The 13,197-nt window shown below is 44.5% G+C and overlaps 1 protein-coding gene across 1 annotated transcript in view; it reads right to left on the bottom strand.

The window, feature by feature from the left end:
* Nucleotides 1–13,197, bottom strand: part of Tg (thyroglobulin) — a 177,109-nt gene that overhangs the window by 71,177 nt on the left and 92,735 nt on the right. The window contains exons 37-40 of the mRNA XM_052160288.1: nt 11,824–11,988; nt 7,904–8,126; nt 6,137–6,230; nt 4,162–4,321 (exon numbers count right to left, since the gene is read on the bottom strand). Coding sequence (XP_052016248.1) covers nt 4,162–4,321; nt 6,137–6,230; nt 7,904–8,126; nt 11,824–11,988 — 642 coding nt within the window. The remainder of the gene's footprint in view (nt 1–4,161; nt 4,322–6,136; nt 6,231–7,903; nt 8,127–11,823; nt 11,989–13,197) is intronic.

The raw sequence follows: 13,197 nt of genomic DNA, 5'->3' as shown, positions 1-13,197 counted from the left end.
TTCATGTCACAATAACAGAACCTCCCTGTTGCTTTACTGCACTACTTGGTCTTCCAGTATCAGACTATGAACACTAGGCTTTATTCATCTGGTATCATCTGAAGTTCTCATCTTGGCTTCTCTGACTCTGTCCTTAGAAGCCATCAGCTTGGCATGCTCTGGGATCGCCTAGCACAGTAGTCTCTGGGTACAACTGTGAACAAGTGTCTAGGCTTGCTTAGTGGAGGTGGGGGGACCAACGCTGAATGAGGGAGGCACCATCCCATGACCTGGGCTCCTGAGCTCAGTGACAAGGAGAAAATGATCAGAGCACCAGTGCTCACTCCTCTCTGTGTCCTGAGGGCAGGTACAGTGTTATCAGTTACCCTAAGTTCTTGCCATCATGATGGGCTATACTCCTAAAGTGTGAGAGTAAGCCAGAGGAAACTGCAGCTTCCTTAAGGTGCTTTTGTGAGATATATTGTCACAGCAAAGAGAAAAGGAAAGAACACACACTCTGCAACTCCCATCACCCTCTGCATGCAGATACACACACAGCCCGTGTCTCCCTCAAGCTCCATTCTCAGTTCTTCATGAGACTTCTCAGGTCAGATCATAGCTATGATCGTGGGGGGTTCCATATAGAAGCAGAAAGTTTCAGAAAGACCCCATATTCCCAAATAGAAAAGGTAGGAAAATCTTACATGCTAGTTGCCTGACCCAATATTTGCAAAGCTGAAGAGAACACCAGCCCGGAGTGCATAAATAACTCAAACTACTCTTCCAGCTGTGGAGTTTTCTCTTCTCTTAAAATGCTTTTCATGTTCTGGGTCTGGTGAAGCTCTTGGCAAATACTACACTCTATGTGGCCTTTTCTGGATTGCTCCTGGGTTCCATTTGTCAAGATCAATGTGTTTGTTTCCTCTGGACTTCTGGGAGTGAGTAAGAGCAAAGCCTGTGGGACTAGGAAGTGACATCCTGGCCTACACTGCCAGGAACAGTGTGAGAGGACTATTCCTGATGCTTGCTGCCTGTGTGTCAGCTTCCCACCCTGTGATGAGGATTAATTTAGACGTTAGGAGGTCTTCAGATTCTTGGGAACTCAGAACCTGGGTTCTAGAGTAAGACCTTCATCAAACAAGGATGAATCTGGCATCCTTCTGTGCTAGGTGCTATGCCAGGAATTGCTGCAGGCAGAGAGTAATCTGGGGGCATAGTTTCCAAGCTTCCAGTGCATTCACTTCCCAATGGACAAACTCTTCAGTGTCAATACCTCCTAGTGCATATTCTCCCCAGGCACACAAAGGCGGGGAAGAGACCACTATGCTGTGAAGGGTCTGGTTCAACTTTGGCCTTCACTTGTTTGAAACATAAAAAATTGTCTAGATGCAAGAAGCAAACATGAAATTGAGTTGGAACTCAAATTCTAACTCACAAACTAGAACTCTTTGTCTTAAAAGTCCATCCAACCCTATAAACACTTTTGAGAACATTATGACAAGTATTACAAAGTGCAAATGCTGCTTTCCAGAACCCTTACCCACTCAATTGCCACCATATCAAATCTCCTGACTGTAGTTCCTCAAGGCCTACCTACTCAGTCAGTCAGCTCCAGCAGTGCCCAGAGCTGCTCAGCACATTTGTAATGCTTCTTTGTAGCCCTGTGGAGCCAAACCCAAGGCACCTTGCCCTCAGGATCTCGATCTATCCTTACTTGTACATGTACACACGTGTACACACACACACACATGTGTACACACATGCATGCACACATACATACACACACACACACACACACACACACAGAGAGAGAGAGAGAGAGAGAGAGAGAGAGAGAGAGAGAGAGAGAACTGGTTCACAGAGGGAGGCCAATGCAAGTAGAGATATCCTGGCTATCTATCATGTTGTTATGTTTGTGCTTCTTCCCCTGTTCTGGCCCACACTTTTATGTGCTCAGCCTTCTGGACAGGACCACCTGGTGTGTGTATCTACCTATCCATGTATTACATGAATGGCTCTCATTTGTTCTTCAACAACTACAGTGTGCCCCAATGGGACCTAGTCTTGTCCATGGACTCCAGTGGGAAGTGGAAAGGCACGGGAGTGCCTTAATGAAATCCTGGCTCCAACATTTGCCTCAAGCAGGGGCCCTGGGAAGGCTACTTAGTGTCCATGCATTTTGATTCTCTCCATGTGTAAAGTAAGGGAAGTTATAGAACATGCTTTATTTAGTGCTGCTGATGACCAACTTAATGTCTATAAAGACAACAGGACTGCCCTGTGGTAGGCATCAAAGTTTTGCTTTTATTCTGAAATACAATTGAACATGTTGAGACATAGAAAGTATTTCACCAATGCTCTTAGCAGGGCCAGCTTTACCTTCAGAGCAGAAATAGCCACAGTGAGGGGGTACCTGTGATGGGCTATGAGACTGTTCTACTGGCTAGAGAAGACACTAGATCTTCTAACAGGCCCAGAGTACCTGGTGACTGAGGTCATGTCAGTGTGTGGTTATTATGTCAGATGTCTTCCATCTGGCTCCTGGCTTAGAGCACAACCGCTCTGTTCCTACATTACCAAGGGTCTGGAGGCCGACCGTTTACCCTGTCTCCCGCTTCCCTGTACTCAGTACTCAAGGGCCCTGACTGGGTACTTTACCAGAAGAGAAGGCAATAGGATGCAGAGTGGGGCAATGGGTTTCCCTTATCTACCTCCAATCCTTCTCTCCCTGGGCAGTTCTGCAGGGAAGCTAAGTATAACAGACCCAGCAGCTCTGGACTGAGGGAGGCACCCTGTGACCAGGGTTCAAGTGCACAAAGCACAGGGACTGCCTCCAGGGAGATGACAGCACAAGAGGAAGCCTGAGGGACAAGGTGTCCAGAGTAATTTCTAAACCTCTGAGAAGCCACTCGAAGAAGCCAAGGTTTCTCATTGCTGCTGTCTGAGCAGCAGAGAGCCAAGTTAGACCTTATTTTGCCTCTGTCTGTAGATGATCTGCAAGCACTTGACCTCTCTGAGCCTGAATTTTTTTTCTCCTGGAAAATGGCATGGCAGACAGGCATTAGTGCTGCCTCAGAACTGAGGGAATCCAGTCAGACTTTAGGTTTAGGTTTGGAGTAATAGGTTCAGAAATAAACAGAATTCCTCTGAAACCTAACTCTTTCCTTCCAATGGATATCTTTTTAGTTTTTTTTTTTCCTCCAAGTGATCAAGTAGCACTGATGTAAGTCAGAAAGGACTGGTGTTCTGGAAACTTCAATGACCTTCCCTTAAATGCCTACACTGGAGGTCAAAATGAATTTGCCTGTTGAGAAGGGTATGACTTCTAAAGAATATTTCATTCCCTGAAATCCTAATTCTTGCTCAGGTTAGAGGACACATGGAAAGTCACTCTGCTGTCTAGAGAAGCCTTAAGCCAAAGTTAGCTGTGTCTGGAAAGAGCTGTCTGGGGCCAGATTCAGTCAGCTAAGCTCTAAATATCACTTAAAGCTCCAGAGAAATAGCTTGTGTTTGACTGGAGGACAGAAACCCTAACAGGAATTTTTCATTTTTAAAAGAGAAAGTTAATGACTGAGCAATCCTCTACAATGCAGAAAAACCTGCACAACATCTCCAGTACCATATACAACCTTCACCTCGCACACTACCTAGCATCTGTCCGGATGGAGAATAAAGAAGACTCCATTCACACCCATGGCTCTCAGCTGAACCTATTGCTCAAACCTAAACCTAAAGCTGCCTTTCATTAGCATCTCCATCAGGTGGAAAATGCTCTGCACTAACTTCTGCCTGCTGTGTAGGCCAGCCTAGTACTTCTGGGTCTTTTAAAACCTCACACCAAATGGCCCCCCTAGCTTACCCACCCACATTCTTTCTGGTCCTCCCGCCTTTCACCTGCTTTCCCAGGACTCAGAGGAGATCCTTGGAAATCAGGGAAAATGCTCAGCCCCTATACCCAAGGACTTTAAAAACCTTTGAATGCACTGTCTTCCTTAGCTGTGAAAGTAGAGGAAAATCATCCCTACTTCAAGAAGAGTGAGATCTCACACACTGAGAAAGGGAGGGTGGTCTAAGGTTACACTGACCACGAGAGCCAGTACTTCCTCTTTTAAGCAAATGGTCTTAGTTATCTCTTATGGTGATGGAAAGCTGATTGCTCTGCCCATCACACCAACAGTTCACCTGAACTCAGGAAGCCGAAGACCCCCAGTCTGTAGTTAGCAGTGACTACGATGAAGTTGCCAACTGAGGCCAGGATGGAGCCATCAATGGTCAACTGGCCACCACTGCCTTCCATCTCCATGGTATTGTGGAAGAATACCAGAACTGATGCATTGGAGACCTGAATAGATTAGAGAGATAAGAGAAGTTGAAGTTGAGCTTGTGGAAAGGGCAACTGTCATTCTTCAAAATAGAGTCTGAGCCCACACTAGTCCTCTTGCCGGCTCTACCTTGGTACACATTTAACCCTATCCAAAGGGATGATTGTTTTCCTCCAGATTCATACACTGATGCCTAAACCCATAGCTCAGAAAGTCATACTTGGAGACTTTATGTGGCTCTATATGTAAACTCTGATCTCATAAGAACAGTATCCTTTTATGGAGAAGGAATTTGTACACTGACATACACAAGAGAGAAGTGTATCAAGTGAAAGCTAAGAAGATAAGTAACAGGGAGGGGGGCATCCCCATGGCCTTTGATCTTGAACTTCAAGCTTCCAGAATCTGAGTAAAGCAAGTATGTGTGGCCCAAGCTGTGAAAGTCTGTGATGTCAGCTCTAAGGAGTTACTGTTCCCCATTCCATGGGTAGGAGAATGGAGGCTCATCGAAGTATGGATACTCTGTGAGTGTTTCACAGTGAGCAGAGGTAGGAACTACACTCAATACAGACCTGGAGATCTATTTCCTCCCTGGTTTGATCCTAGTCTATTTCAGAAGACTTCCTGATCCTTGTGACAAGTACTCCACATGTCCTTACATCAGCTAGCTCTTATTAGCTTCAAGATGGAGAATCCACCTGTGTTTTGTCTTCTCATGGATGAGGTCATAAGTATAAAATGCTCTTATAAGTCATACAGCACTAAACCCCAGCCCCAAGCAGCCTGCTGTAATTATTCTCCTGCTGAGTGACAGCAGCAGAACATTCCAGACTGAGGCCCCAGCCCTCTCACCTGTGAGAGTGAGTGAGGTTTCGGAGAGGTGCTGGGAGGTCTGCAGTCACACTGTAGTCAGGCCACCACTTCCCCTGTTTATCCTCTTTCCACCCTGTCAGTATCTATGCCCAAGTGTCCCAACGTTCCTTTTCCCTTCCACTCTGAGTACCTCGTTTCTTCAACTGTGGTCTCACTTACAGTGCAGCTCACCATGCCACTCTACCACCCCAGCTCTACTGCCATTCCCAAGGTCTGCTCGTGAGTCAATGCCCCATAGAGTCTCAGACCAGCACCAAACTGTGAAGATTTAATTCTTACAGGAGCTTTGAGAGCAGATGCCATGCTACTTCTCTTCTCTGCTTCAAAGCTGCTACTTTGAGCTCATAGAACCTGAATTTCTTTCTCTAAGATACTGAAGGAATGGAAGCAGGAAGTAGTGCTATTTCCAGGATTTAGTTCAGCATAGTAGGTATGTAGGGTGACCAGATCTGTGCAGAAAAGAACTTTATCACTCTCTTTGTTCAAGGTTCCATAATTCTGTACTGTGGCTAATGAGAGCATTTGTGCCTGTGCTCACTGAGATCAGCAGGCTTTGTCTGATCTAAGGTACAGTTTACTCTCACAACCAGTGAACCAGAGGGAATAGGGCTGGCAGTCACACTGAGTTCCCTGGGTGTTGTTACCAGTGTTCCTGCTTCCTTTTCCTCTCTTTAGCTGTGGTCCTCCAAATCACTCAGCCGCAAGACAGTAGTGGTTTCTCAAGCAGATACAGGAAGTCAGATTATAGCCTAACACTTCATCTTCATACATTTTACATGGGAGGCTTTCTGGGGAGTTCTGAGCCTCCCGCCCTGTTCATTTTTCATGCTCACAAAGGAAGCTCAGTGTGTCTAAGGATAATGCTGTAGGAGCACAGGTTCTTTGGAGCCCAGGGAAGATGGGAACAGGATTGCCAAAGGGAGTTATTCACCAGACAACACATTCAGTGCTTCTTAACTCACCAGGTTTTCAGGGACAAACACATTGAGATACAAACAGTCTTCACTGATTTGTGGAGGTGTGGGGGTACGGGTACCTGGCTGCCAGCAGCTGGCCCTGCAGAAATAAGGCACAGGATTTTCACAGAAAAACTGTCTTTCCTGCTTTTTCCCCCCTCCTCCAAAACCATTTCTTGTGGCTAGAGGGAAAGGCCTGGTTTTTTTGTTTGTTTGTTTGTTTGTTTTTTGTTTTTTTTTGTTTGTTTTTTCTGTAGCTCTGTAGCAGTGAGGATGCTCCAGGTCATAGATATGGCCAGAAAGTCAGAATAGCAGCATATCTATGGTCTTCTCTGCCCATAGGCCTGTGGAGAAACTTGACATCCAGAGGTGAACATGCCTGCCAGAGACCAAGGCCAGAGAAGGAGATGGAGAGCTTGCAAGACCTTGGTCCTTCCTTGTCAAATTGTACAAACTCTACCCTAAGAAGAGATGTCAGACCCACCTTCCATATCAGGGAAGAAGATTGGCTGTCCCCTTGTATAAGGACTCATTTTGGACCTCTTCTAATGATCACATAACCCAAGGACACTTGATTCATCTCCCAAGAGTTTCCAATGCTGGGCTCTCTAGCTACTGTCTCCCCAGAATCTGGGTGATCACCTACCTCTTCTGTCCCTCTGCACATCCTAGTAATAGAAAAGCTTTCTAATTAGTGCCTCTGGGTTTGGGGGTTTCCTAATGGAGACCAACTCGACTCTACTACACACACTCCCTTTGCTGCTCCACTAAAGTGATCCTCATAATCTTTACCACAGGGCTTCAGGGGCCTTTTCCCTATACTTCTAGGGATAGGTACCTGCTCAGCAGCCAGAGTCATACAGTGCATGGAAAACACTTCTCTTGAGGACAGAGCCATGGGGCCCAAGGAGGAATGTAGGTGACAATGGCCCCTAGTGCCTACACACTACAGAACTAAGCTACTCCTCTCACAAAATTCTACAGTATTAGTCTTCATGTGTCAGTGTTTAACATGAAAGTATTGATGAGGAGAATAATAAGATCTGAGTGATGAGCCCAAAAAAAGGGGAAGGAGAAAGAGAGCTTCTTATACTGTTGTAGTTGGAAGGAATGCTCTTAAATTTGTTTTCATTGACTCATTCATCTTCCCCCTCATGCTGCATTTTCAATTCCATTAAGTTACATGTCTAGCCAGGCAATACATATGTATAGTCTCAAGTATTCAGGAGGCTGAGGTAGGAAGAATTCAAGTTCATGCCCAGCCTGGAACTACATAGTGAGATGATATTTCAGAAAGAAAGGAAAAAGAAGAATAATGGAAGGAAAGAAGGTGAAGAAAAGAAAAATGAGAGAAAGCACCTTTAGTATGTCAGATGTTGCTGACTTTGACAACCACAAGACTGGTGTGATGCATGTGGACACTTCATGCCTGCCCCATATGAACATACTACAGATTCTCTCACAGCCTCATGTTTCTGCACAAAAATTCCCAAGGAGACTTAAGAAGAACCATGATGGTAAATGCAGCACCTCCTTGGCCTGGGTTCCAGAATCACTGCCTGGAACAGAACACACAAACCCCTCACCAAATGGCCTGCCTCTAAGTACAGTAGCACTGATCCATTGAACCAGGCACTTGTGTCACCCTAGTGTTATTTAATAGAATGCATTTCCATATTTTGTTTTAACCAGAACATTGACTCTGCCATGATAGATTAGACCAAGACAGGCATTCTTTGGGTGTTCACCAAAATGGCACCATTTGTTCCATACCTTGCCTTGGTGGCATCCCAGGTGCCTGTCCAATTCAAGACCTCTGGTGCCCGGAAGCGGTTGTCTGCCAAGGGTGGAGCAGCATATGGAACTCCAAGGAACTGGTATACTTGTTTCCAGGCAGTGCCCACCTTGACGACCTGGGATCTACCCCAAAGCTGGCCAAAGGAATCAATGCGTACAGAAGGTGTGGATGTTACATCAGATTGGACCAAAGGGATTCCTGATGAGAAGGCAAGGGCAGAGGGGTGGACAGACAGTAAGAGCTGGCATTCCATATGGTGTTCAACAAGAAGACAAATATTTATGTAATTTGAGGGATCTTTGAAATGTCAGTAGTTCATTTTCATACAGAATTAAGAATTGGCAAAGTTAACATTCAATGTTAACAACATCAAAAGCACATGCAAGGGCTTTTTGATTCCTGTTTATGAATGGTCTACTGCATTCTTCTGATGGTCCCAAAGAGTAGGTGCTAACCCACACCTTGGAGCCTAGAAAAGAGACACTGGGGCCTAGAGTAAGAGATGGACAATCAACCAGGAGTCTGGAGTAGAACCTGTCAGTCAGCCTGAGTCTTATTCTCTCATTCCTGAGGTAGAATGTCTGGATCACTCATACTGAGAGATGGATAAAGGTATTTCTAGTCAGCTATCACAGATTTGGGACAACAAGCAAGTTTGCCCACAATTTATTTTTCCTTCATTTAGTTTTTATTTATTCACTTTACATCCCGATTGCTGTTCCCCTCTCTGCACTATCCCTCCTCCCCTTCTCCTTGAGAGGGTGAAGAACCACTCCCTTTGGTAATTCCCCATGATGGTACATCAAGTCCCTGCAGGCCTAGGCACATCTTCTCCCACTGAGGCCAGACAAGGCAGTCCCCCAGAAGAACATATCCCACAAGCAGGCAACAGTTTTTGGGATAGCCCCTGCTTCAGTTGTTGAGGAGCCACATGAAGATCAAGCTGCACAGCTACCTCATATGTGCAGGGGGCCTGAGTCCAGCCAGAGTATGTTCTTTGAAAAAACGTCTAGAGCACTTCTCTTTCAGTCTTGTAACTAAATGTCTTACAGTCCTAGGGTGGAGTCAGGTTGTTATCGGTAATTCAGGACTCAGAGCTATCCCTTCTGCCCTATCCCAACCATTCCTGTTCACACAAGTTAGGTTTGGTCAGCTCTCCCCCTTCCTGTTGATTCATCACTCCAGGTTTCCTCTGCCAGGCCATCTCTGTTGGGATTCATTTCCCAAGTCTTTGTCCATAAGATCATAGCTGGTGTTGTTTAGCCTTGCTCAGTGTACTAGAGGTTCTCCAATGCCATGCCAGCACATTAATCAGTTCACTGGGATCTATTCATTTCCCCTCCTATCTCTCGTTCCCCTCGTTAGTTGATTTAGCAACTATTAGTGGGTCCCAGGTGCAATGCTGAGGATTCTTGGGATCATTCCTCACAAGATTTAGACCTTGCACAAAGGAAGCTATAAATACCAATATCTGCATGTATGTATCCAAGATAGGCTTGCTCTGCTCTGAGCTTTTATTGACAGAAAACAAAGCCATTTTATTTTTTACACTGCTCACTTTATAAAACTGTCTATGACAGCAATGACAAACAGAAGTGCAATAGAGAAGGCTGCTGAGAAGAAGCTTATCCATGCCTGAAGAACCTTGCTGTAAAGTGATTTCATAACCAGAGGAGATATTGATCACGCCTAGGGACATTTTGAGTTATTGTTAGGTTATGGAGAGTTGTGACTAATATCTAGCTGGAGAGTCTATACATCCTATAGACAGAACAAAATACTCAATAAAAAATTATATAGCAGATATGTCAGAGAGATATGAATTTAAAAAAATCCTGTTGTGATATCTGTTGGTAACCTGGCCATAAGACTCAGCAGGGGGAAGGCAGAATCCATAATGCACTGGGAGCACACCTGAACCTCATGATGGAACAGATGAATTTGCCCAAAGTTTGTGGTGGGTCTGACTCAAACTTCCTCATGTGAAACAGGAATGGTAGCAGTTCTGCAACACAATGGTATCAGAAATGAATGGCCACAGGTGTGTGGCCAATGAAAGCCTGGTGTGTGGTCAATGAAAAGAATGCTACATGTGGATAGAGAGACAGAAGGAGAGAAAGACAGGTAGATGTCTGGAAGGAGCATTGGATGGATGGATGGGTAGCAAAGCAAGGTGAAGAAATAGGAATGGAGGATAGAGGGAGGAGAAGACAGAGGCATGGAGGAGAGGTAAATAAGTGAGTGGGTAAATGAATGGAAGGAATAAGCAAGTGATATAGGAAAAGATGAAGAGAGAAAGAGGAGAGTAAGAGAACAGAAGAATAGAGAATGAAGACTTCTTCATTAATAAACCTATTGTCGTATAAAGTGGTTCTCCAGACAGAAACAGCATGGACAGAGGCAGTTGTTTTCTAGCAGGGCCTAGACACAATCATGACTGAAGTTATTCCCAACAACTGTAATCAAGGGCCTTAGGAATTTTCCTAGGACTGTGACTGTTAATATGGCCAAGAATTCTTCTGCTTCATGGGAAGCAGCTGTATGTCATGGACTAGACATATGCTAGAGCAAGAGCAAGAGTGTAAACACCACCTCAGCTGGGCATCAAGCAGGCTTCCCACTGATGGCTGCCTGGTGCTGCTTGTTCAGGCTGTCTGCATGCACAAACTCGGGAAACATGTCAGATGGGTAGAGTTCCCTTGCAGACATAGTGAACTCTTCCAGACATAGTGGATTCTTCCAGAATGCCATATATTTAATCATGTGACTGCCTTGCTTAGTGAGAATACTCTGGGCTTTGCAGGAGCAGATGTGCACACTCCTCCTCAGCACATAAGGACCCACGGAACTTCAGTCCTGAAGTAATAGAGAGGACTCTACTTTGTTTCCTAAAACCCAACCTTAATTTCTGATCTGAACTCCCACATAGATTAGTTACACTGCTGGTTGAATATCCTGTTAAAAATTTATCCAGCTCAACTCTATAATATCAATGACCAGATAGAAGATAAGACCAAGGGCCTAATACTAGTATATAGTTTTGAAGCCCACTATATTTTTCATATGACCCTTTCTAGAGAAAATATGTAATTCTGCTCCAGAATGACAGGTACAGCCAACACCTGAATATGTCCCCAGTGTGTTTAGCAGGGCAGGGATTCTGCACAGTGTCTGGCTCATGTTTCCTGGCTCACAGCTCTCTATGGGTTTCCTTGGTGATAGATTTATATGCATCTTTTTCCTTTGGGTGTGTCATGAATCCCTAGTACACACTGTGAATGATCTCTGACTAATTTGTTTCCTGCAGTGTTGGGGGTAGAACCCAGGGCCATGTGCATACTAGCTAAGCATCCTACTATTAAGCTATAGCTCCAACCCTGGATGATTTTAAACTCAAGTGAGCTGAAAATAGTTACCCCTCTCATCATTTATGATCTAGTTGTTATGCAGGATGAGTCTGAGGCAGAGGCTGGAAGTGGGAGACAGATCTATGCCTCCCCTTCTGCCATCACTAGCTGTATGAAGTCAGAGAAGTCTTGAACTTCTCTGTACCACAGTGGGCTGATCTCCAGAGGAGAAGGTGCCAGTCCTGCAGACAAACTAAAGGATGAAGCAAGTGCTTTCCTAACCACATAGTATTAATAAAACACAACACATTTAATTATCACATGAAATTCAAAGAATTTCTGTGATCAAAGGATAAATGTGATACAGAATTGGACATTTATCCAACTGCTCTTAATTTACCCAGGAGAATGCTACCTAGCCAGTAACCTTTGGCCAACTCTCCCTTAAGTGTTTCAAAGCCATTACCCTCCAATCCACTAAGAAAATATTCTTCCCAGATACCTCCATCCCTAAGATATGGCTGAAGAGGCTGAGTGTTGAGGCTCACCAGACTTCCGGTAGATGTAGGTAGCCTCTTCATGGAGAAGAAGCCAGCAGGTGTGGCTCTGTAGACTGTGTATGCAGCTCTGTATATCAGGGTAGAACACACACCTCACAACCCCAGGCTGGATCTGCAGAGTAGTGACAAGGCAGTCCTGGTGACGGGAACATTCTAGAGAAGACACAAAGAAAAAGAAGTTTAGACTCAGAGTCTTTACCTCATTCATGCAACCGTGTATTACTACTTCCAAGCATACATCCATCTAGCCATGCACCCATATGTCCATGTACCTTACTGTACATGTATCCAACCATCTACCATATTCATTCATCTACAAAGACATCCATCATCCACCCATACTATCCCACCATACACCCATCAACATGTATGTTCACATTTCCACTATCTATCTATTGTAGAAAATAGCATTCATAAATTCGGTACACTGGGCCAAGGCTGAGAATAAAACAGTGGTGGTAGAACCCCAACACTCCATCAAGATATTTTACACAAAATGACCAGTTTTTGTTTCTTCAAACATTTCATAAATGTGTTCTTCTCGTCCACTTTTTAAAGGACAAGTCCATAGCTCCCCATAGGGTTCATATTCAACACAACTCTCTGTGTTCCATTTTCTGGCACCTTCCTCAGATCTGTCACTTATAGCTTCCTCTCATGCTTCCTTAGTCTATGACATTCTCATCAAGATCTGTCTTGAACTATGTCTTTTCCTATACAGCCATGTGCTTTCCAACACAGTTTAACCTACTGACATTCAGTGGCGAGAATGGCTCAGGAAATGGGGCAGCTTCACTGGACTGACTGAGCTGTGTAAGTTGTGCCCTTTATTCAAAGCCTAGTCTCTGAATGATACTGTCCAGAGCTGTGTAGTATATAACTTGCACATGGCAGTGTAGTCTTCATGATAAACATCCAGTCATGTGGAGAAGCTAATACCTTCTCCATTTGTTTATTTCAATAGGATTCAGAAATTCGTGGGCAGAAGTCAACTGAACTCAGCCACTCTTAGAAAGAGAAAATCTTTGTAGAATATTAGAATTGTATGGTCATCTAGTTATTGTTTGGGTATCACCAATGACTAGGAACTCTAAAGAAAGTTGCATCAGGGAATAATTGTGCCAATAGATCACTCTTTAAATTGCTTTAATAGCATTTCTTATAAGTTATTGTTTAAACATAGATCTTCACTGAGTTCCAGGAGCCTGTCCAGGGTATATACACTTTCTCACAATGAGAGCCCCCTGCTTTCTAAGGGCACCCACTGACTCCATGTACCTCTTTTTTTCTTACCCTCACAATAGTCCCACTTCTGTCTGCTGACCTTCTGTACTGGCTCAAGGCTGACTGGCTGTTGCAAAC

Source organism: Apodemus sylvaticus, chromosome 17 (assembly GCF_947179515.1).
Source record: "Apodemus sylvaticus chromosome 17, mApoSyl1.1, whole genome shotgun sequence".
NCBI classification, from domain to species: domain Eukaryota; kingdom Metazoa; phylum Chordata; class Mammalia; order Rodentia; family Muridae; genus Apodemus; species Apodemus sylvaticus.
Note: the sequence above shows the minus strand (reverse complement) of the source record. Positions and strands in the feature narration are given on the sequence as shown.